The following is a 27,868-nucleotide window of genomic DNA, read 5'->3' as shown; positions in this document are numbered from 1 at the left end:
TTTTTCCCGTCGATTTTTTTTTTTAAGGTTTGCAGCAGAATTTCCCGACAAGCCACCACCGTAACTCTGCTTGCGAGCACGCGATCCCGATCTTGCTCTCTGCTCTGCCCTGCCCAGACCGGCAGAACAGGCGCTTCTCCGAGGGCGATTCCGCCGAGTGCTTCCCGCCGCGGATATCCGATTGGGCATGGAGCCCATCGGAGGCCTTCCCGGGTGCCTGACTGTGGTTGACACCGGCGGGTGGAGAGATGCATCACGGAGTACTTGAGGCGTACGTACAGAGGAGGAGTAGGTGCAGTTACTGAGCAATAGAAAATCTGTGTGAATGTTCTTCTGCTTCTCCATTGCTAACACGCGCTTGACTAGTTAACAACCTTGCTGGGATTGCCTTCATCACCAGGGCTTGTCATCCTGTGTCGGTACGCGATGAGTATCAGGATGGTTCTTGATCCAGTTGGAAATCAGCGCAGCCGCTGCACGTGTATCTTCCGAGTCTTCGTATGCACTGGCCATAGTACCGTAGATGAGGCCATCCACTCCCGAATATCCCAGCAGCTTATCAACGTATCTGTCTTGTCCAGCGAGTATCGTCCATCCAAACGCCTTTCCTACCGTGCAACAATCTCGAGCCTCAGAGCTTCGACGGAGATCATCGAAGATATATGGTTTCCAGAATAAAGAGAATAGCCCGTTATCCACCACTCTCTGGGCAACCGGGATGCTTCTACCAACACCGGCATAGATCTTCTTGGCATCACCCGAGTCCATCCACACGCTCACCGATTCATTTGCATTCAAGAAATTGCGAATCTCCTTGAAGCCCCAGCTGTTTCGAGGGTTGGAGAATCCATAGAGCACACGCACCCCAGCAGGCTCTAAATACTCACGGGCGAGTTTTCGGAGATATGCGACCGAGGAGCGGCCGCTGATAGCCCAGTCGGGATTCTTGATGTCCAGCCAGACAAACGACAGGTGTGCACCGTCTTCACGGAGCCGAGCAACCTCGCGAAACATAGCTTTGGCGGTGACATTGCCGCTGGTGGGTAAGCCATCGTGATCTGCCCACCAGCCGGATTTCCAAGCGGTCATGTCGATTTCAATCGCATTGGCGCCATGGGCAATAGCAGCCTGGATGCCTTCCTCTGTTAATACTCGGTGGGCGATGGCGTAGACCGGCTTAGGACTCGTCGGCTTGCATTTGCATTCGTCACCCGTCAATGGAGCCTGGTCGGGCACGTCGATGCAGCTTGCCACATGCAAAAGGCCGGCTAAGGCCGAACATAAGAGCAAAGATAGAGAAACCATGGCAAAGGAGCAATTGCGGGAGGAGGCTGGGTGCCAGTCGAACCACAGAGTATTTCAATTCGATTTTGAACACAGTATAAATCTGTGTCCGGAGAATGGAGCTCAGTACAGAAGTTCTGCAGGGCGAGCAACGACTTTTATCTTTGAAGACCGCAGCCAAGCGGTGGTCCCGCCCCAGGTGCGCCACTACATTGCCATCCATCATAATGGCATTGATGTACGGAGTACTCCGTACGGAATACCAAGAACTACTCTATTACTCATTGACTCTTGCATAGAGCGATCATCACAAACTTCCAGATACGGAGTACAGAGTGCAGAGCACTCCGTACAATACTCCTTTTTTCAGTCCGGTCCTGGATATGCACGCTAAGTTAGTTAATTAACTAGTTAACTAGTGAACAAGCCAGGAATGAAATGACAAGCGGTTGAGGTCCCCACTCGCCTTACTCGGGCCGATCGTATTCACAGAGGATGGAGTATCCGTTCTGAGGGAAGCTCATCCTGCGGAATTTGCAATGCGGATCCGTGGCTTGCGAAGTTGTTATAATTCAATCAAGGATGTGACCGGCTATGCATAAGTAGCATGCCGCTGGAAAAGGAGGATCGCTGGAATCATACTCCTCACTGATCCTCAAAATACCCAATGATTGATTAACCACCACGGAGTACTCCGTAGCTAGTCTGTAATTCACTCCATATCCGAAAACGCGCAGTTATTTACGGAGTATTTTATCTTTACTTCCCCCCCCCCCCCCACCTTCTTGAAACAAGTCTGTGTACGGAGTAGGTTCATGGCGCATGTCGTCCATCTTATTCCGAGGCCGCGGAGTGTGCAAATTGATGACTGGCAACTGAGAAATATGACGGTGTTCCATAAAGAAAAGGATCTAGCAATGTGCTTAACATTGTCACTATTATATCTCTGGGCTCTATCACCTTCAATAGGACCCCGCCGCAGGGTCGAACGCTGTATGAAAGTAGAAAAAGGGCCTTCCGCTGACCTGGCTCAAATCACTGGGATCGCCCTCCTGCAGGCGGAGATATCTCTTCGCTCTTGTGCCGTATGCAAGAATGGCCATATCGGCTACTCCATGGATAGCCTCGGAAAAGACCCAGAAATGACTCTCTTCCTTCCAATCGTTGTAGTTCTATAAACGTTCGCCGATAAGACAATGGTATTCATCGCTTCTTCGATGTTTGCCAAAGGAAACAACAGTGGTGCCAAGAACTTGATCAAAATCGTATACCTGGATTTGAAGCTAAATACTTATCGATTGCTGTGTAGAATCATCACATTAGTGCCAGTTGAATGGTCTTAAATGCTTATGATACTCACTATCGGTCCAGTTATAATCTGGCTTGGGAATACTCTGAACGATATATATAACTGTCTTGATGGCCTCCTAGGAACGAAATCAGATAAATGTCATTACTTCTTCTTCGGGGATTCGGCACGAACATAAACTTGGAACCTGAAAGTTTCTGGGCGTGTATGTGTTGGTGGAGCAGTAGCAGTGTCCGGCTTTTTACTAATATCGAGCGCCTGAAGTAGTTGTCAACGTTACTGTCGAAGAGATTTTAATCGTGGCTGCATAAGTACCCTCTGTTTAATCTTGTCGACCTCTTCGATTCGTTGACGTTCAAGTTCTTCCTTCTGTGGCAAACCTTGCTTGAATTTTTCAAGAGGAACTATCATCGAAACCCAGATGTAAATAATCCAGTCATTGAACGCATACAGCACGGAGTACTCCGTAGATCAAACATAGTGTTGAACTAACCAACTGAGCCAAAAAGGATCAATCCTTAGAGGCTAGAGGCGCTCTAAGTCTAACACGTAGGTTGTATTACTTTGTTTGACAATCTTCTCAGTCGCCAAGTACTTCGTGAAATCATCCAAGAGGCTCCAGCTCTAACGATAGCAGTCAGTGCAAGTCCAACTGGGGGATTGGAAACAACGTCAAACTAGAAGATTCGCTTTCGAGTAATCCAGAGGGACAAACCAAGATTGGTCAAAATCCGGCAGACGGGTGTATTGACTGAGCATCGCACTGTAGCCTTGATGTGAGAGCCCCAAGTTGACAATTGCGAAAGACAGCCAAGAGCCATACGCACAAACGTATATAGGTATGCTTTCTAGCGTGAGCATCGTCGTAGAATCTATCTGCTCGGGCCTTCACTGCGACGAGGTCTGAGCCTGCTGCTTCGGTTTTGGTAGTAGGACCACCCTCAGACTGAGTACCGGTCATCTCATGAATCTTAATGCTGACATGTGAATTCTTTTGTATCTTTTCGACTGCGGTCTTGACATCTTTGGTCACTTTCCCTTCTGCACCATAAGCATTGAAGGCAACTTCGGCACTTTACGTAGTAAATCTCATCACCATTTCCAACGGGGGGGGGGATCGGGCCCCGGAAGCTACGCTTCGGATATTTCTTTCTTGCTAGATGTATTTTTGACGGTAATTGATACCCTAGCTAGGAATAATCCACCTCGGATAAAATCTACTTAAAAGTTTAGCCTATCATTAGCATAACAATAGCACATGTAGATCATCCATACCGGCGATGAATCTGTCTCCATATGTGCTTGCAAGGTTACCACTGTTAAGCTTATTGAATTTGTAGACGTTATCTACTGAGCTTTGCTGCTGCACACTGACTCTAACCTGGTAGGTCGGAGTACTATTTTCGAACTGTTTACTCCGTACTCCGTATTGAATTAGTCTGTGCAATTGAGACAACCTTAAGGTGCGGAGTCACTCTCAGACCTCAGTACGGTCCAAATACTTAGCGTCGACTTTGGCACTCTGGCCCCATCCACTGACAGCAGCACCAGCGCTGATATCTAAGGACTGCACCAATTTTCTGTTCCGGTTAGCCTCAGTCAATCATCTAGTCCGGTCCGCCTTAGGCTGGTACTACGGAGTACATAACTACTCATAGCTTTCAATCAGACTAGACTCATAATCGGCCTTGAATTGTTTGGATTCAGAGCCACTGGAAGTTACTGTGACAGCACCTCTGACACAGGGCTCTTGAAGAAGGTGTTGAAACTACGGAGTACTCGAAGTGAGAATTAATCAATCTGGCCTTTTGATAATGTGTCCATATTCTGCCTACCCTTGCCCTCGCTGCATATCGGGGGTGAAGGGGACAAGCTGAGGCATGATGAAGTTGTTTCTGGATGAACACTTTATAAAATGGAGAATGTTGAAGGCAATGTCAACCAATATTCTTCAGAGTATATTGGATTGAATATTGCTGGCCAAATTTGGGACCCATTTGGAGGGAAAAGCTTTTATAGTCATCTCTAACTTGAGGAAGCTTCAACTTCGCCTTATTGAGACAGACTTACTCCTTGGAGTTCCATAAGGTTATGAAGATGTGCAGGCACTGAAAGCAAGAAGTGTTGCACTGAAGATTTCCATCCGGACTGAACTTGCTTTGGGTTCATGGCTAAAATAACTAGTATGGCTATCCTGCACATTTTGTCACGGGCATTTATCAGGCAGCCCCTGGCTGCATTGAGTCTACCTCATGCCATCAGTAATACTTGTCACAGTGGAGCAATGCATGCTGTGAAGATACCCAATTGTGAAGTGACAATATCGTGTCCCTCAACTACCCTGTTGTTGCTGTCATTATGCCTTGCAGAAAAGTCCACTACTCGGTTTCGAGGACCTCAGCACTTGAGATCAGCCGTCTCGATGGATCCTCTGTATTGCACGGGTGATATTGTCCGTTACTCCATAGCATGTCCCAAGATTTAGATATCTCGAATCCCACTTTTATGAACGTTGAGATGCGCGGGTCGAATGGGGTTAGGTGGATCCAGGTCAGCCAGCCAATATCCCGGGCCCAATGGTCTGTGCTTCCGCTACCATCCATGGCAGTCATGTGCATGTACGCATGTTCTCCAATTCGCGAAAAGTTTACGGAGTATTTTCATCTTTAAACTCCGTAGTTGCAGCGCTTCACAAGCATACAAGGTGCTCTCACACTTGCATCACAGATCTGCAGCATAACGCTGCACATTTGAGTGGCCATCCTCGAAAAGTGGCAACCATACCCGCTCAGCACATTTCATAAAAGTCTTCTCTTGCAGCCCCGAAACGATATCCCAGCTCCTTTTGCTCAAGCCGTTGGTTCAATGGGAACCAATGCGCCCAGTTTGCTGCCCGGTTCGACAACTATGATGTGTTTGATCTAGATAGATCGAGTTGAATAGAGACCCCTCGTAACTCGGTTGGACTCGGACCTGTTAAAAATATGTTCAGGCTTAAATACAGCTCCATCCCCCAGCGATAGCCAGCCTCTTCTTTCCTCAAGACACACAGAAGACAGAAGATTCCTACCAACTGCTTGAATTCGATATCTCATACCAAGGTACGTGGATGATTTCTTGACCCTATACTCATATCAGCCTGTTTGTTTGTGTCTTGTAGCTCATTTGCAACCCAGCCCAAGATCCACAGCAACCATGGGATACCAACAGTGGGTTATCGTCAAGATAACCAACTCCACCAATAAGGCACTTAAGATAGCCAATTTGAGACTTATGTAGTAAGTTAATCGCCAATTCGCACATGAAGCATGCATTTATGCTTATGTCTTCTCTTATCGGCTGCAGCGGAAAGATCCACAGGGAAGGCAACAAAGACGAAGAAATTTCAGCCGACGATGTCGACAGCACTGAGATTGCTCCAAATGCCACCTACACCCTTTGCACCTGTGGTCGATCGGACTCCCCATCTGGAGCTGAAGGAGCTTTGCAGTTGATGCAGGAGCAGGCGGCAGTTTGCACTCTCTACTGGGACTGCCCCTGGGGATCCAAGACCAACAACTTTGAAGTCCAGGATCGTAACAAGCAGTATGTTGTCTCTGCCGAGGGATGGGTACGTGAAGGGGGTGCCCTCGGAACTGCTGAGGTTGAAGTCTTCAAGAAGGGCTAGATGCTGCGGGATGCATGATATTTTGGTTTCACTGAATTTGTGTGCAAGAAGCTGAGATAGTCAGCCCTTATTCGAAGTCAATGGCAAGAGGTTTCACAGGCCAATGCATGGAATGTACTCCGTACTTACTGCCATAATGGATGTAATAGCGGTCCTACAATGTTTTGTCAACCCTGCAATCACAAAATTCCCATCCAGCTGTTGTTTAATCAACATCAAGAAAATTCACCTCAGCACAACTGTGAGATGCTAGAAATGTTGTTATTCACCTGGAGAGCATATTAGGACTTCTCAATGGCACTACCTTTAGATAGACTTCGAGTCTTCGCTTCCCTAGCTATGGAGGACGGAGAGCAGGTGACTCTTGGGAGGCGGCATGCGCCTGCGCGAACCGCCGGCAACCCCGTTTTGAATGGTGACTAACTTAGAGATTATCTCTTCTTGAACGTATGTGTGTGTGTGCGTGGCTTGATGATTTGTCTTTGAGATGACGCTCTTTAGGTAGCGGTATATGTACTAGGTCGATGGGATCGCCGACCACCACCCCCTCAATATTGCCGTGTCTCGCCCACCCTGCTATTAAGCTGCGTCATGATCTACCAGTGGAATGCGGACGCGGGATGCGCTCCAGGGAAGTTGTGAAAAAAATATATTCCTGGCTGGAACTGAGATCGTGCTGGGCAAAGTTTGTCTCAGAAGCTGGCACCATCGTCAACGGGTGGCATCGAGACCTGCTCACCACGCCTTTCTTTGGAAGCTTTAGTTCCGAGTCCCAGTTCCCGTAAGGAAATGACGCATCACCACTCCCTATCTTCACCCTCAGGCAGGTTGGATATGTATGCATGCATATATGTGCTTACATGCAAGTCAGTCGTGATCGTCGATGGGGGAATGCAGCAGTCTCAGAAATCCCTCAAGCCGCCACTGGTGAGCTCCTCGGACGCAAGGCCAACTCCACTGAGAGCTTCGCAGCCACTCACGCTAGCTATTCCCGCATAGAGTTGACAGTGTTGATGTAATCCCCATCCACATCATGATCCATATGAGACAATATTCCTCTTTTCCATTTTGGGTATAATCTTGGTATCGAGAAGTCGGCTAAAGAGCTGCTACTACATAGGTTTGGACAAGGTCGGAGTCCATAGTAGACCTTGGAACGAGTAGAGCTCTCGGAGAGACAGCGATGATACTTGCAGGTCCCTCCTTTATCATCACTTGTGCCAGAATTTGGTCTAATTGATAAGGTTAGCATTATCAGGCACGCCTCGCCTTAATCTCTGATAGGTGATTGGCGGTATGGAGCTGGTAAGATCATGTTTATAAACAGCTGTTGGAGTTGACCCCACTGAAATCCAGCTTGACATTACGGTGATACTTGCCAGCCAGGATCCCTGTGGCTTGTTTGAACATCAGACAGTAGTCTTCATAGTCACTGACTGCATAAGCCTATAATGAATAATAATAATAATAATAATGAACATCAGATGTTTTGCAACACATGCTCCGGCGACTTCAGCAGCCTTTCGCGCATACCACATGAGCGTGCGTGAAGGTTGGAGTCCGAGCAGGCTACCAGGATAGGCACTGAAATCCCGCTTCAACTTGCTTGACTTGTGCGGTCCATCAAACATTTTCGCTTTCCCCATAGTAAAGACGTCTGGTGATGTTCAGCTTGGTCGTCTGTGCGGCTCTTTCGAAGTTTGGTTGGAAGCCAAGGAAAATCACATGACCTCGCAATTTTCGGCGCTGCTTTTTTCCGTCAACTCTGCAGTGGACGGAGCCATAGGCAGTAGATAATTGACCACATAGGCAAAAAGGCCAATCGCCCAGGGTGAGTTCAAGATCCCTAACTAACACTCTACGTGCAGCGGGTTACCTAATTACTCTCCAGCCAAGTAGCATTGAGCTGGCAAAATCTAGATTTTCGGATCCATACCATACTATATCCTTTGTTGGGCCTTTTTTTGCGAGGAGAAATGGACTGTTGATGGCTCAAAAAAAATACATACAACAGCCGGGATTCGCTGGTGGTCACCCACCCAACTACTAGCCGGCCGGCAAGTAGGTTAAGTACGGCTGAGCGGACGGGAAGCCCTGTTCTCTACTTCCTATGGTCGTATGTGCCTGCTATATCTCCAAGTCTTTACCTGACGTCCATTACAGTTCACCTATTCAAAAAGAAACTGACAAAGTGTTTAAAAAACATACAACAGCCGGGATTCGCTGGTGGTCACCCACCCAACTACTAGCCGGCCGGCAAGTGGTTTAAGTACGGCTGAGCGGACGGGAAGCCCTGTTTTCCACTTCCTATGGTCGTATGTGCCTATTTACGCTCCCCTTGTCCCCTTTATGCAAAATATCTATGTACCGGTCACTCCTCCCGTGCGATACCTTTTACTGTGGACCGGGAATCTAGCTACATACTTAAATTTATACTTTGACGCAAGCCCTTGCGAAATTTCGATGTTATCCGCTGTTTGTTTGGGATATGAATGCTCTCATGCGCTTTGTCCCATGAAGGAGTTCCACCGCAGCGAAGACATACCACTTGCGGAGATATTTTGAAAATTCGATGAACGCCTATCCAATAATAAGGTCAGGGCATCAAGTGACAGAATTGAAATGGTGCAATAACAACTTGAACCCGCAGATGGACCTGGCTTCGTTTTGTCCCTCAGAACACAAAAATGCGGCCTAATTTCCCGCTATCTTATGACTTTCCCGGTTTTCTTACTAGGACTTTGTCGAGAAGTCCAAGGACCCTTTTCTTTGAGTGATGTTACCGCAGATGATATCAATAAGCTCAGTTTCCATGGGTATTTGCATTTTATAAGTCACTTGTGGTTTTCAGGACCAAAGCGAATCCACATCGCTGCTTCTGAACTTTACAAAATTTGAAACCCTGACGAATTTGCTGGAACTTCCAAGAATTCATCAAGACTTAATGGGCTAGATTCCCGCGACCATCATATCTATATTTGCGATCGGATGCGGTCACAGAATAGCGTTTTTGGTGACCTAACATCATTGACCTTATTTGCAAGACTTAACACCATCCAGCCCCAGGTTACTGGTGCTTTTGGTTGAATGAATTAAGTCACGCCGGCAACACTAATTTATCAAGGTCGTTATCACCAAGGACGACGACATCTTTGATGTCTTTGTATTGAAGCCAAAGTCCCTCTATGACTCAGGCCCGTGGATTGGGTGTACTTAAGACAGCAAGTATCGCATGCCCCCTGGCTCCAACCCTTTTTCGATCGACTAATAGACCCTTAGCCAAAAAGCCCGAATTCAAAGGCCTCATCCCTTTAAGACCTTATTAGATCATCAGCAGATAAGCTCATCATATTGGTCCGGACGCAACTAGAGAGGCTTGGTCCGATCTTGTTCAGAAATTTGATCCCTTGCCTAGTGGTAAATATACCTTTGTCTCGGAAGGTTACATGACAATTTCGAGAAATAACAGCATAGTTGAGTTAATTGAAGCTGTCGGCTACGAATCCAACACCCCTTACAATCGATATGGATGGAAATGTATAACCAAAACTCTGTTACTACCCGCATTTCCTGTCAATCGAGCTGTGTTTGAGCAATTGATGTACTGGCAAGAACGGGAGATTGTGGAAAAGGCTTCGGCACTCGCGGTTGATTTTGCCAGCAAGACTCGCAAATTAACCTTAGAACGCAATGGAGACTACTTCGATAAACTCTTCCGGATCAAATATTTAAAATACAGGAATTTTGTGGCCCGGAGCTTTTATGACCTGGATCCAAATTTGACACCGACACCTCCCTATCTGGAAGGATCAATAACCGCTGCTTTGATCTTATGTTTCTACTGGAGAATCTTGGATATCCCTCCATGTACTAGTTTGCTACATTTTGTCTGTCCAGCTGGCCAGAGGATTATGCTTTGGCCCCTCTTTTAGGCCTTCCGCCTGTTGACAAAGAAGGTTGCCCTGCACTCAATCAACCATCACTTCTAAATCACGAAATGGCGCATAATCCATTGAGAGCCTAGCATTCATGCGCAGCTTATGCAAACGACATGGAAGGCATTGTAGGATGGGATAAAAATAAAGCTGCCTACGATGCTGATACCTATGCTCTATGTTAAACTTGGTCATTTCTTCTACACTTGTGAAGGCAACCCATATAACTCTCCACTAATCATGAGTTGTCGCCAACGGCCGTGAGTAAAACACGGAAAGTGACTTACTGGCTTTAGTTTTATTTATTAGGCCTTTTAGTTCTTTTCTCGCTTCCTCAGCATGAAAAAGAGCCAAATTGGCCTTCTCCTTTGGGCTCCTAATTGGCTTTTGCGCTGGACTCCATAGTTGATGTGACAATGTCAGAATGGGGCCTACTCGGTAGAAATTCGCCTATCTGCATCGATCACTCTCATACATGCAGTTCTATATTCGGTTTATCACCAAAATGACCCTGACCAAGTCCACTGTTTCTTCTTTAAATCTCCATAGGGTATTCCGTATATTCCTCCCATTCCAGCAGGAACCTTTTCTTCCTTTTTAATTTCTACGAACGAGATCAACAGTGGCGCAATGAAATGAGCCACCAATGCTATTAACATGCTGGAAAGGACACATGATAGGTTCCATGCCAAACTTTTCCTTAACCCATGATGCAAAGACTGTGTCTTTGGCCTCCACCATGATCCGGTTTTCGTCCAAACTAAGGGCATTCAGCACAAGCCATGGCGATGTCATGTAGAGCGGCGGTCCATCCTTTTGCTCTGGGGTGAAAGGGTACGCATAGAGTTCCCAGTCTTCGAACACGGCGTGTTGACGTAAGGCCTTCTCGGTGACTCTTTCAGGATGGTAGACCATGAGCTTGTTTCGAAGAGGAAGGATAGTGGCATCAATATGCATGGCGTGTGGATCGTCTGTTTGCAGGATTTCAACGGTGTATCCCTCGGGGATCACAGATCTCAGGTATTCAACACCTTTCATGTTGGTGACATTGCTGAGCTGCCCAATGATCACTTTGCCGAACCGCATAAAGTCTGCCGTATCAAAGGAAGGCCTTGTGTTGTTAATAGCCCAGGTGTGGGTTCCATTGCTCGAACAGTTCTCAACACCGTCGTACAGCGTCTCTCTTCCCAGAATCTTCGGAGCTCGGACGACTTTGCTGAGACCGTCTTCAGCAAGGGCCGAAAGAATATCGCTGTATCCAAGTTCCACCTCCTGTTTGCGGCAGCCCCATGCAAATGGTGCTTCAATAACGGTGTTTCCGACAGTCATAAGACTATCCCGTGGCATTGCTCCTGTGTAACCGCCGATTTTAAGCCAGTTGACCTCTTTGGGCCGGTAGACCCGGATTCCCTCCCGTTCGAGGATAGAAGCGAAGTTGTCGAGCTCTTCCTGTGCTTTTTGAAGAATTTCCGGCGGGAATGGGTTCGACGGCTTGAATGATTGCTGATGCTCATCTGGCATCGTTGCTTCGATCATATGGGCGGGTTCAGACGGAAAAGCAGAATGTTCTGCACGGCCCACGATGACGGACTCCAGAGGAGACCACTCATCGTCGGCGGACACCATGGCTAATTTGGCGGACGGCATGATTGCAGACGCTTTTTAAGCTGTTAGCTCTCAAGACGGTGGGTATAGAGATGGTGCAGGAGAATACAAGACAATCGTATCAGAGCGTTTTGGACTCTCTCATGAGAAGCACCTCGCGGCTCCTATTTCTATGGGCCACGGAAGGCGAAGGATGTTTGTATTTCCTTGAAAATCAGTTCCCGATGCGGTAACTGCAGCCATTGCGAAGTTGGCTGGCGTCGAGATGCGTCTGTCTCGACGATATCCTTTGCAATCCGCTGTGCTCGCCAGCCATCATCACGTCGCCATGGGCTAGTACCCAAGCGGAGAGCCACACTGGGTGACTGTCACCCAGCTATGACCAGCATTGGCCTGTCTCCATCCCACTAATATTGTGATCAAGGCCAATTTTGCATTTCCGCAAGGTTTCGTCTGTGGCGATATCTGTCGCATTCGCAGCATGCAGGTTAAAAAAGCAAGGAGTTGGGATTGAGTCGATCATGCAAGACGGGATACTCATTTTACACCGATTGGGAAAAAGACTCGACAAGTATAGGCGAGCACCCCGGTTTGCATCAGCAGGAGACCAGGTAGTACTTCCATCATCGCGAGATCCCCGCTTTCGGAGTCCTCTGTACGATAAACTCAAAGTTTACGTGTCAGAATTGGACCTGGGCGAAGCTGAGCGCCCTGAACCTACTTTATAGCGTCATTTTACGGAGGGTAACTAGTTGCTATTCGGCCTAGGGCTAAAATCCGTGAATGCGCCGAGCCCTTGGAAGCGTGACAACCGAGAGCCGGGTCGCTGCAGCCCGGACCAGCCACTTCGATCGACAAAGAAAATGGGGATCTTTCACACTCGGAATTATAAATGCAATGGTGATGTCACGATTTAATTACTTCGTCGTCTGTACAGAGTACGGTGCACCGAAAGACACGGACTCTGAGAAAGATTTCCTTGTTGGTCTAGGTGCAGCAAATCCCCGGGTCTCAGAAAGGTTTGTATATACTTTTGTAAGGTGCACAAGGAGAAAGTTTGAATCCCGTCATACTTCAGTCCCGTTCCATGTATTTGGTGGAAGAGCGGCTACTTGAATGCAATCTGGTGAATACAATTTCTCCCTTCAATCCTATTGGTACCGCTTCTATCGAGCCGCACTGCCACATAGGACCCGTTTTCCCATCTCCCATCTCCGGCGTTGTTTCGATTTCATATCGGAGCAGTAGGAACGCAGCGAGCATCTTCAATTCCATGATCCCGAAAGCTTTTCCCAGACATATCCTTGCTCCATATCCAAACGGGATGAAACTCTTCTCCATCTGCCTCAGCTTTTCGGCCGTCTGGTGGAGCCATCTCTCAGGGCAGAATTCTTCCGGATCGGGGAAAACCCGCGGGTCATGGTGTAGTGCAATGGTGGAGGCGGTGACACGAGTACGAACGGGAAGGCGAAAACCTCCATAATACTTCTTCGGGTCTTCAATATACCGCTCCTGTCGTCCGCTGGCACCAGGATTAACTCGCAATACCTCGCGCATAAATGCATCAAGCAAAGGCAGACCATCTATATCCGTCCATCCCGGATAGCCATCCTCTGTAAGGCTGAGACCCGCAAGTTCGTTGCGAATTTTAGTTTGCCATACCTTTTGCCTTGCAAGATGAAAGATCAGATAAATAAGGCCAACTGCCACTGTTTCCTGGGCTGCGTTTATGTTGTCATAGAGCTCGGCGGCTATATATGACGTGGTCAAGGTATCACCGTCCTTACTTCTGCAAGCAAGCATGCGTCGAAGAAGGGTGTAATCTTCTACAGAGTCCAAATCGGCCAGCGCAGCGTGCAACGACCGCCAATTCCACTCAGCCATTTCGTCCTCGGACTTGAGACAGAGACGCAAGGTCTCTGGAAGAAGTCGATAGGCCACGTTCGCGGGGAGAATGTGCATCATCTTGGAAGCTATCCAGGCAAGTGCTGGAAAATTGAACTTGAATGGGCCCCACATCTGCGCTTGCTTGATCCCCAGAAGGATCTTACGCTCCGGACAGTCATTCTCAATCGTTTTCGCTCCGTACTTTGACCCGAAGAGTACATGCGTGATGTTATCGAAGGCGAAGCAATTAAATAAAGGATACGCATCTATCATGCCCTTAACCATGGTTCCATCGCTGTTCCCCCGGCTTTGGCCAATTTTTTTGTCAATATTAGCCATAAGTTTGTGAATATTTTTCCTCAGCCATTTCTCCATGACTGGTCTTGTAATATTCGTGTTGTGGTAAAAGGAAGAGATCAACATCCTCTTCTTCCTATGCTCCCAATACGGCCCGATTGAAAACAAAGGCTTCTGGCCATATACCATGAAATTCTCAAAGAGGTCGCTCTTCGTGTATTTCCCGGCTGTTCCGTATATTTCTCTCATGAGTTCCGGAGAAGCAAAGGAAATTTCTCCAGGCCGAAAGCAGATGATGCTGCCGTACTTCTGGTGCCATTTTGCGATTTTGTCGTTTCGTTGAAGCCAAAAATCATACCATGTGATGTAATACCAAGATATTTTGCCGAGCTTAGGCCCTGGGATATGACTGTATGGCCCAAGGAAGAGAGGGTGGACGACGATGATGTATACAAGGAGGGTTAATATGACAAAGAGAGGAAGGACTCGAAAATTCTCGCTTGGATGTTGCTCAGCAAGGGTCTCCATTTTGAAAATTTTGAAACTCATGAATGAACCAACAAGCAGGCTGTGCTTGACCGGATGATCAGCCGGCAAGTTATTCCGTAAAGTAGTAAGAGAATGCAGTCATTCTAACGAAGAGGAGCACGGATTGAAGCGCCCCTCAATTGATTTTGTACGGAATAGTGTGTACCTTTATATCTCGTACTCCGTATAAAGTACTCCGTCCAACACTGACAATCCAGCGCTGCATATCCTATGTGGATAGCACCCTTCAGATTTGTTGTCTTTCTCACCGTATGCTGTTGGACCATGGCTCATTCCGAGCGGCGAAGGTTGAGCCCAGAGTCGGGTATCGGTTGGCCATGCGTCGGAAACTTGGTGGGCCAACTCCTCTCTCCGAGAAAAACAACCCTGAAATTCTTGTATTAACAGCACCCTGTACTCCGTATATCATCAGCCATCAATCATCAGCGAAGCAGGGCGCTTTCTCTCGGATTATGCGTATGCATGTGGGCATTGAGCCATTCCAAGTCGACGCGGGATTCGGTGCGTGATTGCACATTTCAGCCAGCCTCTCGGGGACGGAGTCGTTATTGTTATGTTCCCTTGCAGTTGATCAGACAGCCTCGTGGAGAAACAACAGCTTTGATTTGTAAAATCATTCGTTAACGGTTGAAGTGGATTTCTCCCCCCCCCGGGCCGATTCAAATCTCTCCTGAACCCACCATGATCGTCGGTTACCAGTTTACGGGTTGCTCTGTCACTTGTTGAAGATCAGACGCAGCTACCACAGATCCGAGCTGTGGGTCTCGCTGTGCTAGTAATTTTGAATCCAACTGAGCTTAAATACTGGAGAAATCCCCCCGCAATCAGATGCGGGATGGAGTACGGAGTATTGCGTCTGCCGTTCGCCGTACCGGTGTCTCTTCGTGTGAATACCGAATGAATTGTTCTACCTTCCTGGTCATGTCAGCGAGATAATGCTGGAGACATGGATGGAATTGTGCATCATATGGAGAACGATGTAGAAATAACTTGGTTCCTCAACGAACTTCGCGCAAGCATTCGTTTCCGATGTCAGAGGAAGGATTTAACGGTCATCTGTATGACAAGATTCGAAACCAGCCCAGGGCGATGCGCAAGCCACTCCAGCTGCAAGTGCTTCGCAGTCAGATAAACGCAACTTGTCAAGCGTCAATCACGAAGCTAGGGCTGGTAGCCAAAATTCAAATCTTCCAGGAACAGTTCATCTTCCCCGTGGCTACTAGTTTTCTCATAAGACATGCCATTCCGAGGCTCAATTCCTCTGGATCTTTCGAAAAGAAATAAAGAGCTTGGTTTTGGGGTGAAGTACTTGTTCAACAGGTAATAGACCCCTGGAGTATCCACCATGCTGCTGCTTGCGGGCACCTTGTTTACACTCGCGTTCGTCATATACAAGAAGATTTTATATCCGCTATTCTTTTCTCCCCTAGCGAAAATACCGAGCGCCCACCCACTCGCATCAGTCAGTTCGCTATGGATTCAATGGAAACGCTTAACCAACAAGGAATTCGATGCAGTAGTCTCTGGGTTTCGACAGAAGGGCCCGTATATTCGCCTTGCGCCCAAAGAGGTGGCAGTCAATACCATGGAATGCGGTGTTAAAAACATATATGGCATTGGCAATGACAATTTCGACAAGGCACCATGGTACAACTTCTTCCAAAATCATGGGTAAGATTCCGGCTCCTACTTGACGAGCTTCTTACTGATTCGCTGGGGAGATTCCGAAATACATTTTGTGCCTTAGGCTCTGAGCATGCTCTGTATAGGCGTAGAATCAGCGGAGTGTATTCGAAGTCGTTTCTCCAATCATCTCCCCATATTCGGGCAATTCTAGATGCCGTGATACAGCAGCGAATCCTTCCAATACTCGCCCGTACAGCTGAGAAAGAGGAGCCAATCGATATTTTGGCGCTGAATCTCGCCTATGGGTTGGACTTTGTTTCTGCATTCATTTTTGGGTTGCCACGTGGGGTCAGGTTCTTAGAAAACACAGCCTCTCGCGAAGACTGGCTTGATCTATACGACCAAACCCACCCATCCAAGAACATGTTTTGGCTGACAGAACATCCTGTGCTGTCTCAAATGGCGTCGTTATTCGGCATCCCGTTGATCCCTAGAAATTTCCTTAAGGCGAAACGGGAATTGGAAAACTGGGCTATGAAACGCATTAAACTCTCAGAGGATGTTCTTAGCAACAACCCAACTGACGAGACAATTAGTCCGGGACATATGCCTCTTTTGTATCATGCACTTAAAACAGGAATAGAGCTAGAACAAGGCGAAAAGAGAAATGGAAGGTTTGAACCAAATAACATTCAGAGGCATGAGCTTGCGAGTGAATGCCTCGATCACCTGGGTAAGTTGAGCATCTCCGTCACCCGAAGCAGAGTGTAAAAAAAAAAGGATGCCAGCTAATGTCTCCCAGTTGCCACAAGAGATACATTTGGTAAGAGCAACTTATGAGCCAGACTCTTATAGTCGAGGCTAACTTTGCAGGCATAACCTTTTCTTACGTTATCCTGAACCTTTCGCGAAATCTTGAGATCCAGGAGCAATTGCGACAAGAGCTGCTGTCAATCTCGCAGCCATTCCGGTACCATAATGAAAAGAGGACTGAGCTCCCAACTCCCCAAACATTGGAGGCGCTACCTTTCCTGAATGCAGTGATCAAGGAATCTCTCCGCCTCCGAAATACGGCCCCGACCCTCAATCCACGGATAACTCCGACAGGTAGAAAGGTTACAATTGGACCATGTGATAACGTTCCGGCTGGAACCCGGGTGGGTGCCTTTGCCTGGTGCCTTCACAGAAATGAGGAGGGTTACCCCAACCCAAGGACGTGGGATCCAATGCGATGGATTGTTGACTCGAGCGACCCGAAAGCTGGAGCTAGGGAGCGTTGGTGGTGGGCGTTTGGCAGCGGTAGCCGTCAATGCCTGGGCCAAAACCTGGCCTTTGAATGTGAGTGAATTTCACTAAGCAGAGTAAGAAATGAATAGAGTACTGATAGAACATTCTCGGATAGTGATGCGTTTTGCTGTTACTGCCATTTATACCAACTTTAGGACCAGCATTATTGATGATTCAGCTTTCGCTGGTGATGAAACATTCGTGACAGGTGATGGCAGTGAGCAGCTTATTCTCAAGGTTGAGCGGGTTGAAACATAGGACAATTTGCTGTGGATATACTTGTGCGCTCGACCGTGGCTCCAAGCTTCCTATTGTTGACGAACATTGACATGCTCTGTTGTCATCGTGAGGAATGTGAAAGGGGTTAGATGTTCGTCTTATGTTAACCTGAGTGGCATCTGTCTGGCCACTTGACTTTGAAAGCAGCCGAGATGAGGGAGGCAAAAAATCTACTGGAGTTTCGTCCTCTTTGCAAGGACAAAGAGTTCGTCTTGGCATCGCACATACTCCGTATATGTACCGGTTTAGTACATTGGCCTCCAATTGTTCAGGTAAAGGACGGAACTGTTTTCTCTCCGATCTGTCGAACAAAGAATGTGCGAATGTTCGTGTATCTCCGTAAGCTAAGCGTATCCTCTCGCCTGCTGAAGAAGTGCCGTTGACGGAAATCCGTCAGCATCTTCAGTGAGAACATTGCGGGAGGTGCTGCAGTTGATGAATTCTCTTCTGTCTGTCATTCCTCCTTTTCTCCAGCGCTGACATTAGAAATCTGTCATTCTCAGCAATTTAGAAGCCCTACTTTCTTCCCTGGGGATGTGGCTTGAGTCTCATACAGATATAAGCGGGCATCTTCTCCTTCTCATGAAAAACGTCGGGATAATTTGCTGCGGCCATGACGATGACAACAATACCTAAAATTATGCGAGAGACCCTACGCCATAAGGCTTTGGTCTAGTAACAGTCCCGGAAATGGGCGAATGCGCCCGAGATGTCCAGTCGTCGACTCCCTGTGCGCTGGCCAACCGAATCGGAAACCCTTGGCTCACTTAACTAATCTTTCACGTGACTTGCCCTTGGTCAGGTGTTGTTGCTTGGCGTGACATAACTAGTTACATAATAATGCCGATCCCACGCGCTGATTAAGTCATAGGCGGGCGGCTGCAACTGCGGAGAAGACAACGGGCCAAGGTCGACAGATCTCACTCAGTGCAACTGTTCGCATTCCAAGCAGCGGCAACCCCAGGTATAAAGTATCGTTCGTACCAATATATATCCAATTGTACAAAACACAACTCCTTCACCACACAATGGCCTCCCAATTCCTCCGGTTCGTTAACCGCCCTCTTCTCCTGTCTATGCCACTTGCCGCTTCATTCCTCTTGTTTTGTCCCAAGCCGGCCGTTGTAATCCACTGCGACTACGCTCCGCGGACTCCTGGCCAGCCAGCCTGGTGCTCTCGCCCTTCTCCCCTTGAGGGAGATTGCTCCTTCGGTAGCTTGAATCCACATACGGTTCGCCAGATCAGTCTAGGTAGTGTGCTCGGGTTGGTCGCTGGTGTGGGATTAAGAATATTCTCGAGGACCCTGACGTTTACATTGGGTGTTGCCATATTGCTCATCGAGGTTCGTAACTCCTCATTGCTCAGAAGCCTGGAGTCGACTGCTTTCCCAAATTGAGCTATGTCGCCCTTATCAGTGCCATGTAAACTAAGGCACGGGCTAAACTATATCCTGTGTAATTTAGTGGGCAGCATCCAAAGGATACAATATCGTCCCCCCCAAATTCCTTCAGCGGTATGTCAAGTCCGTCGATGTCCGGCGAGCGGTTACAAAGAACTTGGCTTTTAAAGCAAGTTTCGGGACGACGTTGATGCTCTCTGCATTTTCGGAGTTTTAATATACGACCATTTGGAACGGCGTTCGATATTAAGATAAAAAATAGACTTTACTCCGTAAATTCTCTAGAAATCACAAGCAGCCACGTGGCGCGTGCTCCAGGTTGTACATTGTGGGTATCAAATATAGGTCAAAGACAGGATAGCACAGGAAAACATACAGAATGACGTATCACTGCTCTATGACAAGATCTTCTAGAACACTCTCCATCTCCTCTTGAGAAAGAGGGACTCCAAGCATTTCCACGCCACTCGAGTCTGTCCGCGGGATGATCATCTGGTGGTCATAAAATTCTTTAAGTTGCGTCCGGAACATCAGTTCCGAGGAAGAGATGAATTCTTCAGTAGCCTTGTGGAATAACGTGCGCCATTCAATCACCGTTTCCCTCCGCTCATTGCCAGTTTTATCACGCGGGTCAGTGGTCGCTTGGTCCACCTCGCCTTCTGAAATATTTTGATCTCCCAGCATAGTGAGAAGCTCTGTAACAAGGAGACGATATAATTTCCGGGTGTTCTCTGGAAGACTTTTGAGAACAAAGCCGACCCCTTGCTTTCCACCTATCCGGCGAACTTTGCGGCCAAGGAGGCTGTGGACTTCGTCAACAACGTTGAGCTCCGCATCATATGGAGCAAAGGTAGTGCAATCATGAAAGGCGAAATTAAATTGATCTCGGAGCCCGATATCCCACAAGAGAAGAAAATTAGGTGTATCGGCGGTAGCAACAATATTGATATGAGGAAGGCTGGCAAGGCGTGCTAGAAGAGTCTGATGGGTCTGACGGCGTAACGGGGGCGCATCTATGGAGTTTATGATGACTGTTATTGAATGCTTTGGCGGTCTCACGTTGAGATTGGACTGCAACACATCCAAGACCTCAGACGGTTGTGTTCCGAGCTTTGTTGGAGCCTCAGGACCCATGACTGCGCTTATTATTGTTGCAAGAATAGATCTGAGAGTAACATTGGTCGCATAACCATTCACCACGACAATAGTAGGAGGGTCGCTATACCGTTCATATAGCCAACCTGCAAATCGCTGTACAAGATTTCGCTTAGAGCCATATCCATATAGGCATATATTAAACCCTTCAATTAATTCAAAATTCCATTGCGGGAATGATCGCTCATGGATGTCGATTAGAGCCTCCTTTTCTTTAGACTGTGGGTCATCCAGTTTCTCCAACTGGTCAAAATATTCCTCATGCGTCAGCAAAGTTAGTTTGGAAAGAGTATTATCCGACGTCAACATTCGCCCAGGGCGGTTTTGGAAGAAGTATCTTTCATGAGACGGAAGGTCACCGTCAGGGGTCGGCGTTCGTCGCCTGGCCCGCGTTCTGGGTTGTCTGTTGCACTCTGGTGCACCGGTGGACTTGTTTAAGCCATCCTTTGCCGCCTCGGGGACCTCGTTTGTATCCAGAATCCCGTTGATCTCGTCTTCACCTTCAGTCTCCTCCTCGATATCCCATATCTCACGCGCCAACTTCTCCCCGCCATTCCACAAGTCGTCTTCATTTGGATTGAAAAGGATTGCCGCACTTTTTTTTTTGGCAGAACGATCGGCATTCTTGATTCTTGAAGGGGTATCACTGGCTATACCGCGAGATTTTGAGGTTTTGTTAGGTGTCGAAAGGACCGGTTTCCTTTTAGGCTTAGGGGTGGGCGAGTCGACCGGAGGGTGGCCATGGTTGGGCTTAGAGCGACTTCGCAACCGAGACAATGGTGTGCTCGTTTGTGGTGTTTCAGGATCATCTGGAGATGCTCTCCGCTTTCGTGGCGTTGACTCTTCGACCTGAAGGGGATCATCGTCGGACGATGCCAGTGACTGTTTACGCTTCATAACTGCTGCGGAAGGGCGATTGAAGCAAATTGGCACAATGATGGTGGCCAATATACGTTGTCAAGTAACCTTCTGCAGCCCAAAGATACCACCAGGCCTATATCAATCGCGTCGTCTCTCTCTCCCAGTGCTCATCGAGTTCTTGAACACGAAAGCACGTGACGAAGCTGGGGGAAAGATTAGATAATCCGATCCTTGTTATCTGATGAGCTAAAATTAAGGTTCGAAAGCTAGTTAGCTCCCGTTATCAGATCGCTAAGCCAGGTCTGCCGAACTCCAGTTGCGAATTTCTTTGCAGCGAACAGAGTGACTGACTCATCACCAGCTTCATCAGCATTGACAGAGCTGGCTGGGAGAGCATCCCTACCTCCTTTATCCTCTTCCTTGATTATTTGGTGAGCAATTGCTGTCATGGTGCCAAATACTCCCTTTTTGGCTGCATTCAGTTACACCCCCAGGGTTCGACCAGGGGCCGTACGAGCTCTCGCAGCACAAGTCCGCCACTACACCACGCCCATCGACCCCTCGATCCCGGAGTCGAAAAGAAAATTCGTTCCATGTTCGGGAGCATACCCACTAGGTTTTCGTGTGTCAGGAACTCATGTGGGAGTTAAAAAGTCCAATATTACCTTCCCAGATCTGGCGATTATATGCTCGGAAGAACCATGTTCAGCGGCGGCAGTGTTCACAACAAATAAATTCCAGGCTGCACCTGTGCAAGTGAGTAAGCAAATAATCAATGCGAGATCAGGACGTGGGATCCGCGCCGTTATTGCAAATTCCGGCTGCGCGAATGCCGTTACGGGGAAAGGCGGTATACAGGACGCGAAATCCATGAGTGCAAAGGTGGATCAGTGCATTGGGCTTAAAGCGACGGGCAATGACGGTGATTCAAGCACATTGGTTATGAGCACTGGCGTTATTGGCCAGCGGTATGTCTTGACTTCTGCCAATAGTCCTAACTGACGTGAGCTTATCCAAATTACTCTTGACAGGTTACCTATAGAAAAGATTATATCCGGAATTCCTACCGGTTACGCAAATCTCTCCTCCACCCACACAGCCTGGCTAAAGACCGCCCGAGCGATCTGCACTACGGATACTTTCCCCAAACTCCTTTCCCGATCCTTCACCCTACCCTCTTCTCCTGACCGCACGTACCATATAGCAGGAATGACCAAAGGCGCCGGGATGATCCATCCCAACATGGCCACCCTCCTGGGTATAATCTGCACAGATGCACCAATCGAGGCCCCGGCCCTCCAATCCCTACTCGCACATTCCGTCTCCCGTTCATTCAACTCCATCTCCGTCGACGGCGACACCAGCACCAATGACACCATAGCCGTCCTAGCCAATGGTGTCGCCGGCGGAAAGCCAATCTCTTCTCCTGAATCCCCAGAATACACCGCCATGCAGTCAATCCTGACCAGCTTCACCCAATCACTCGCACAGCTAGTCGTCCGCGACGGTGAAGGAGCCACCAAATTCGTCACTGTGCGCGTGCGAAACTCTCCTTCACACTCTGACGCCAAACTCATCGCATCAACCATCGCCAGATCTCCGCTTGTCAAAACAGCGCTGTACGGAAAGGACGCAAATTGGGGTCGGATCCTGTGCGCTGTCGGCTATACCCAGGGCATCAGCCCTGGCACCGTCATACCCGAGCGCACGAGCGTTAGCTTCAAGCCTGTCGACGGAAGCCCCGAGCTGAAGTTGCTAGTGAACGGGGAGCCAGAAGCTGTGGATGAGGAGAGGGCATCTGCGATCCTACAAAATGAAGACTTGGAAATCGTTGTGGACCTGGGTGGTGGGGATAAAGGCGAGGCAGGCAAAGGCGGAGAAGATGGTGTATTCTGGTTCTGCGATTTCAGTCACGAATATGTTACTATTAATGGGGATTATCGAACGTAAAAAGCATGAGCACGGAATACCATCCAAAGAATTTCGAACGCCTTTTCTTTATCCCCTTTTGATTGAGCAAGCTTAAAGTATCCCATGTTGGGCCATTGCATAGACAAGGTCTGTGTAGGTGCGCCTTGTGTAGGTGCGCCTTGTGTAGGTGCGCCTTGTACTTTTTTCTCAAGTCCATCGCTTTCGCACCGGGTCCATGATCATTAGTTTATTTCATCGATTCGAATGGTTTGGCATATATACACAGATAGAAGACCTCGCTTTTGGGGTGCCCGCTCTGGTAGGAAGGAGGAAAAACGCAAAATTTCATAGATATTCGAACATAATTTGCCCCATTTCTAAGTTGCCCCATGGGTCGATGGTTGCAAAGCCGAAACAGGGCCTGTTAAAGAGAGCACCCACTGTGCACTAATACAATCTAGAAGATTTAAGAAACGATACAGGTTTTATCCTGCATACATAGGACTAAATGTGTCATCTAGTTTCCAGGCACAAGGCCTTTTAAGCCTGCGCCAAAGTCACCTTCGCGGGCTGCGATTTCAAAGTAGCCGTATATGATCCTGGGACCGGATTAGTGACCGCGATAGAGTAAACTGTCGATATCTCAACTTACGTGACGGCCAACAAGATACCAGTTCCACTTCCCAAAGCGCCCAAAAGGTCGCTGGCGACGGAGAGGGCACCAATGCATGCTCCACCAAATGCAGCAGCAGTCGGGATAACACGCTTAAGCTCTTTATACATGCTCTGCTCACGGTGTCCGGCCATAACAAGTCCTTGGTCCTTAAGCTGCTTGGCTACATCTCTGGGGGCTGAACCAGAAACTTCGATCCAAGTCTTGGAGAAGAGAGCACAAGCAACGAGCATGAAAGCGACATAGACAGCGGTGTGAATCGGGTCCAAGAGAGCCTCCTTGAAGTTAAGCGGGGGGGACATGTAGTACGCAATACCGGAAGAAGCATGGAGCTGGGCGGAGCCACCCTCACGAGGTTCCCAGACTCCGAGAAGTCTCACGAGCAGATTGTCAGAGAATCGGGAGTAAAGCATCTGACTAATCAAGAAGATGTTGGAGCAAAGGGCAGACTGAAGCATGATAGGCATGTTGGAGGTATAGAAGAGACGAACGGGATAGGATCCACGCATGCCACGCTGGCGAGAAGATTTGACCGGGATTTCAACGCGGAAGCCTTGGAGGTAGATGACGGCGGCGAAAACAATCAGGGTAGCGAGAAGGTTCATGATATTGGGCAGGTTCTGTCGATAGAAAGCTTCATGCAAAGCTCGCTGCTTGTCTTTCCATGTCAACAGGAGGTGGAACAAAGCAATAACTGCTCCTTCGAATTCGGGGCCACGGCCGGTATTGTAAGTGGTTGGGGAGAAAGCCTTCCACATGATGGACTCGCAGATATTAGTCGCGATGAAAAGCGAGATACCACTTCCGAGACCATATCCCTTTTGCAACAACTCGTCCAGAAGAATGACGACAAGGCCGGCGACGACAAGCTGGACAATCAACAAGACGCAGATTCCAGCACCAAGATCACTGGGCTGGCCATAGAGACCCGTGAGGACGTAAACGCAAGCCTGGCCGAAGGACAGGATGATAGCAAAAAGTTTCTGGGCAGTTTGATAAAGCTCACGGTCGGTTTTGAGGTCGAGGTTGACATCGATGAGGTGGGTTCCTGCAAGAAGCTATTGGCTTATAAACGCATATCCAAAGAAAGCACCAGATTTGAAAGCGCATACCTGGAAGACCATTCCAGACGAAATGATTGGAGTAATACCCAGTTCCATCAGTGTTCCGCGATTACTGGCCAACATCATTCGAAGCCAATAAAGGGGGTCAGAGGTATCTGAAGAGACAATTCCATAAAGTGGCATTTGACTCATCACCAAGAAGATCAACAAGGTCAACTATATCCTCGTGTCAGTTCGAATATTTGCTACGGTAGGGTGATTTTGGAGCTCATACCCCCGTCCACATCAGTTTCTGGTTGAAGGGCACCTTCGTTTCGGGGGCTGCCACCTCCGGAAGGAGGGGCGTAAAGGGTTTGATCAAGTCGAGGAAACGAACTGCAGCAGTTAGCGGACAATCACGACCAACGGCCCATCAGCGGCGCTTCAATGGCTTCGCGACAGGTGCTAAGAACGTTCGACTTACGGCCGCTCATGATGGGTGGCTTGTTCCTCGATTGACCCGAGAAAGGCAAAGGAATTAAACAATTAGGTTGAAAGAAGCCGGCAGAAGGAGTGATTACGGTCAAGCAACCAAAGGAAGAAGAAGAGAAAGAGAAAAGAAACGGGTGCTGGGAGGCGACGGAGGGTCGGGAGGTGAAGCAAAGGGAGGTGAGTTTTGTGGATGTTGCTCGCTGGCCAGTCGCCCAAGTCGCGCTAGCACTGTTGAGGCCACTTCGCTGCGCAGAGCTGATCAGGACACTCTGGTCGCAATCCCTCTGCTTATGTCATCCACTCAAGAATCGCCAGTCCAGCCGCCGTGACATCGACGCATTGCAATAACCACCAGTGACTCCTGGGTCGGAGCTCGAGCTACCAACAGTTCCAACCAAGGATTCCAGTTCTGCGCATAAAAGGATCCATCTCGCTGTTGTTGTTGTCCTGCACAATACCTCACTCTAGTCTCTGGGCTTCTGCTTGTGGCCACCATAATGCCATAATCCAGAATTACAAAGAACAGGAATCATCTTCATACTCAAGCATGTGTCACCTGCTCTTTGTGCTATGCCCCAAGGCTGGCCCTGAAACTTGCCATAGTAGGTCCTGTCTTTTCTTTATCAGGCGTTGTTTTATTCCCTTTGAAGAAGACAGCGGTTGCTTTTCCCTTTTGCACAAATACCATTGCTGGATCGATGTATATATCTAAGATTTTGGGCTAGGGTTTTGCAAATCTAGGATACCTGCTTCTATATGACCCCTAGCCGCTTTCATCCCAACTTTAGCCCTCACATATCTGCTATCGCATTGCTTTTATCCTTGATCAAGTCTGACTACTTCTTTGGCAAAGCTGAGCTTTTCGTCCATCTCCCGATATTAAAAGGTTTTCCAAAATGAGTGACCCCAAGGTAAGAGACTTACATCCAGAAGAGACTACTATTGACCAACATAGCGGCGTTGCAACTGAAAATCAACATACAAGGCCCTTCAGTGTCGCTGCGTTCATCCATTTGAATTTCTGCTAAAATACAGACGATCTTCTAATTCCAGGAGAGAACCCCAGAGAAAACAGAAGCGTTCCATAAGTGGTAGGAACCGCATGGGCTTTTCGCAGCCGTTGCCACCAATGGATCTTGCGTCGGCCCGAGATCATGATGCTCCCAAGTCACCGTCGTTCACTTGCGTTCAGGCGCAATATAATACTGCTAAACCTGGACCGTACTGTGGGGCATCAAACGAGCCGAAGATAATGGCCACTGGAAGTCAGCTAGGAGCAAGGCGCATGCCAGCGCGCGGTCATCGGTAGCAAGTGGTTTCAACCACTTCTGGAATGGCTAGGGGTCCAGATATAAACCGACTTCGCAGATGCGATGCGGGAACCAACAAAGTAAGAAGATGGCAACATTGATGCTTCTGAACCCGACGAGGGCGAAAAGCTAGTCAGCAGGACGTTGAAAAAGGACCCATACTTCCAGACGGAAACTGCACACCCTTTTCCGACTTTGATGCACCAGACTACCACCTTGGATAGTGAGAGAGGAATCATGACCTCATTGCAAGAGCTCCTGTCTAACGCAAGGAAAGACGAGCACACGACCATTGGGAACCGAACTTGGGGCACAGCTTGAGGCGCTGTTGCCTGATGAAAACCAGAAGCCCGTTGACGATCTTCAAATTCGAGGAAGAAATTGGCCACTCCCAGAGAGAAAAAGATGATATCGCTAGACAATCGAAGACATGGCAGTCCACAGCAGAGGGAGCGGGCTGTGAAATAGCTCGGCTGCAGGACCGTTGTGACCTTTTCCAAAAACTGAGAATTTGCCACAAATCAGAAAGAGAAGCTCTGAGGGAGGAGATCAAATCCATAAATTCGTTGCTAATGCAATATGGAATTGATAGTGGAGTCAATGCACGGGATTTGGAAGACACAGGGGATGGTCAATCCAACACCCAACGGGACCAAACGTCGAGACAGAGTCTGCTGTCACTGGTAAGGGGCGCTTAGGCAATCACAGCGAGTTTAGAGAACCCTGATCAGCACACAATGGAGAAAATAAAGTTTGAAAAGCAACTTCGACGGCTTTATAGAAAGAATCTGGACCTCGAAGATCAAATTTCATTGTGTAAAAAATACATATTTAACGCCCACGCCCGAATAGAAGAAGTTGAGGAGCAAAATGACAAGTTACAGACCACTCTGACCGAGAAAAAGTCAGTGCTAGAGAAAAAACCGTCCCGTTCGAGCAAGTGAAGGAACAGCTTAAAGAGTTATCTGGCATCTCTGCTTCACAGTTCCGCCGTGACGATCGCTGGATACATGGTCTACCCAGCTTCTTTAAAAAGTGGGATCTGATCAAATCGGCGAGAAGCCTGAGGCCCTTCGGGATCGCTTGCAGCCTAATGCTGCAACCAATAAGATGGCTTCGCGCCTCTACGACCTCAAAGACACTTTGCAGGCGCTCGGGCGCGGAGCCATAAATGGACGTCTGATATTTAGAAGTTGGAAGTTTTTTTTTTTTTTTTTTGGACGATTCTGGACCGGAAAGTGTCTAGAGAACGAAACAGAGAACATGACTTTTCGCACGGCTGGCTAAAAGGAGGCATG

General features: G+C 48.2%; 12 protein-coding genes across 12 annotated transcripts; 6 read left to right on the top strand and 6 right to left on the bottom strand.

Moving 5' to 3' along the window:
* Window positions 1–393: 393 nt before the first annotated feature.
* Window positions 394–1,305, bottom strand: D8B26_006549 (uncharacterized protein; the record flags this gene model as incomplete). The annotated part of the gene is made up of 1 exon (XM_003069494.2): window positions 394–1,305. One exon carries the CDS (start codon window positions 1,303–1,305, stop codon window positions 394–396), a length of 912 nt encoding a protein of 303 aa, XP_003069540.2.
* Window positions 1,306–2,099: 794 nt separating this feature from the next.
* Window positions 2,100–2,462, top strand: D8B26_006548 (uncharacterized protein; the record flags this gene model as incomplete). Its single annotated transcript, XM_066125221.1, has 1 exon — window positions 2,100–2,462. The coding sequence occupies one exon, from the start codon at window positions 2,100–2,102 to the stop codon at window positions 2,460–2,462; it is 363 nt and encodes a 120-aa protein (XP_065981302.1).
* A 275-nt stretch (window positions 2,463–2,737) lies between these two features.
* On the bottom strand, window positions 2,738–4,475 carry D8B26_006547 (uncharacterized protein; the record flags this gene model as incomplete). The annotated part of the gene is made up of 8 exons (XM_066125220.1): window positions 2,738–2,851; window positions 2,909–2,997; window positions 3,157–3,217; window positions 3,417–3,666; window positions 3,729–3,810; window positions 3,869–3,974; window positions 4,077–4,173; window positions 4,429–4,475. The coding sequence occupies 8 exons, from the start codon at window positions 4,473–4,475 to the stop codon at window positions 2,738–2,740; spliced, it is 846 nt and encodes a 281-aa protein (XP_065981301.1).
* A 1,419-nt stretch (window positions 4,476–5,894) lies between these two features.
* Window positions 5,895–6,260, top strand: D8B26_006546 (uncharacterized protein; the record flags this gene model as incomplete). The annotated part of the gene is made up of 1 exon (XM_003069495.2): window positions 5,895–6,260. The coding sequence occupies one exon, from the start codon at window positions 5,895–5,897 to the stop codon at window positions 6,258–6,260; it is 366 nt and encodes a 121-aa protein (XP_003069541.2).
* A 4,339-nt stretch (window positions 6,261–10,599) lies between these two features.
* On the bottom strand, window positions 10,600–11,929 carry D8B26_006545 (uncharacterized protein). Its single transcript, XM_003069496.2, has one exon. The coding sequence runs from the start codon at window positions 11,840–11,842 to the stop codon at window positions 10,793–10,795; it is 1,050 nt and encodes a 349-aa protein (XP_003069542.2). The 5' UTR covers window positions 11,843–11,929; the 3' UTR covers window positions 10,600–10,792.
* Window positions 11,930–12,874: 945 nt separating this feature from the next.
* On the bottom strand, window positions 12,875–14,512 carry D8B26_006544 (uncharacterized protein; the record flags this gene model as incomplete). The annotated part of the gene is made up of 1 exon (XM_003069497.2): window positions 12,875–14,512. One exon carries the CDS (start codon window positions 14,510–14,512, stop codon window positions 12,875–12,877), a length of 1,638 nt encoding a protein of 545 aa, XP_003069543.1.
* Window positions 14,513–15,878: 1,366 nt separating this feature from the next.
* D8B26_006543 (uncharacterized protein) lies at window positions 15,879–17,704 on the top strand (the record flags this gene model as incomplete). The annotated part of the gene is made up of 5 exons (XM_066125219.1): window positions 15,879–16,204; window positions 16,255–16,892; window positions 16,962–16,982; window positions 17,033–17,497; window positions 17,562–17,704. 5 exons carry the CDS (start codon window positions 15,879–15,881, stop codon window positions 17,702–17,704), a joined length of 1,593 nt encoding a protein of 530 aa, XP_065981300.1.
* A 900-nt stretch (window positions 17,705–18,604) lies between these two features.
* D8B26_006542 (uncharacterized protein) lies at window positions 18,605–19,342 on the top strand (the record flags this gene model as incomplete). Its single annotated transcript, XM_003069499.2, has 2 exons — window positions 18,605–19,068; window positions 19,190–19,342. The coding sequence occupies exons 1-2, from the start codon at window positions 18,754–18,756 to the stop codon at window positions 19,340–19,342; spliced, it is 468 nt and encodes a 155-aa protein (XP_003069545.1). The 5' UTR covers window positions 18,605–18,753.
* Window positions 19,343–19,512: 170 nt separating this feature from the next.
* On the bottom strand, window positions 19,513–21,177 carry ORC2 (Origin recognition complex subunit 2; the record flags this gene model as incomplete). Its single annotated transcript, XM_003069500.2, has 1 exon — window positions 19,513–21,177. The coding sequence occupies one exon, from the start codon at window positions 21,175–21,177 to the stop codon at window positions 19,513–19,515; it is 1,665 nt and encodes a 554-aa protein (XP_003069546.2).
* Window positions 21,178–21,588: 411 nt separating this feature from the next.
* On the top strand, window positions 21,589–23,146 carry D8B26_006540 (uncharacterized protein; the record flags this gene model as incomplete). Its single annotated transcript, XM_003069501.2, has 2 exons — window positions 21,589–22,109; window positions 22,173–23,146. 2 exons carry the CDS (start codon window positions 21,589–21,591, stop codon window positions 23,089–23,091), a joined length of 1,440 nt encoding a protein of 479 aa, XP_003069547.2. The 3' UTR covers window positions 23,092–23,146.
* A 143-nt stretch (window positions 23,147–23,289) lies between these two features.
* On the bottom strand, window positions 23,290–25,463 carry SEC61 (translocon subunit). The gene is made up of 5 exons (XM_003069502.2): window positions 25,253–25,463; window positions 25,064–25,164; window positions 24,838–25,005; window positions 23,705–24,783; window positions 23,290–23,651 (listed from the first exon to the last, which is right to left on the bottom strand). The coding sequence occupies exons 1-5, from the start codon at window positions 25,260–25,262 to the stop codon at window positions 23,570–23,572; spliced, it is 1,440 nt and encodes a 479-aa protein (XP_003069548.1). The 5' UTR covers window positions 25,263–25,463; the 3' UTR covers window positions 23,290–23,569.
* A 1,442-nt stretch (window positions 25,464–26,905) lies between these two features.
* D8B26_006538 (uncharacterized protein) lies at window positions 26,906–27,268 on the top strand (the record flags this gene model as incomplete). The annotated part of the gene is made up of 1 exon (XM_066125218.1): window positions 26,906–27,268. The coding sequence occupies one exon, from the start codon at window positions 26,906–26,908 to the stop codon at window positions 27,266–27,268; it is 363 nt and encodes a 120-aa protein (XP_065981299.1).
* Window positions 27,269–27,868: the final 600 nt, after the last annotated feature.

The sequence above is a fragment of the Coccidioides posadasii genome, chromosome 3 (assembly GCF_018416015.2).
Source record: "Coccidioides posadasii str. Silveira chromosome 3, complete sequence".
NCBI lineage: Eukaryota > Fungi > Ascomycota > Eurotiomycetes > Onygenales > Onygenaceae > Coccidioides > Coccidioides posadasii.
This window is presented reverse-complemented; position numbering and strand designations above follow the sequence as displayed.

Coding starts and splice junctions, on each gene's coding strand:
- SEC61 (XM_003069502.2), bottom strand. Junction 25,006..25,063: donor AGAAACTGATGTGGACGGGG/GTATGAGCTCCA, acceptor ACGAGGATATAG/TTGACCTTGTTGATCTTCTT. Junction 23,652..23,704: donor GGTATCTTGTTGGCCGTCAC/GTAAGTTGAGAT, acceptor ATCCGGTCCCAG/GATCATATACGGCTACTTTG.
- D8B26_006545 (XM_003069496.2), bottom strand. CDS start 11,842: ATGCCGTCCGCCAAATTAGCCATGGTGTCCGCCGACGATGAGTGGTCT.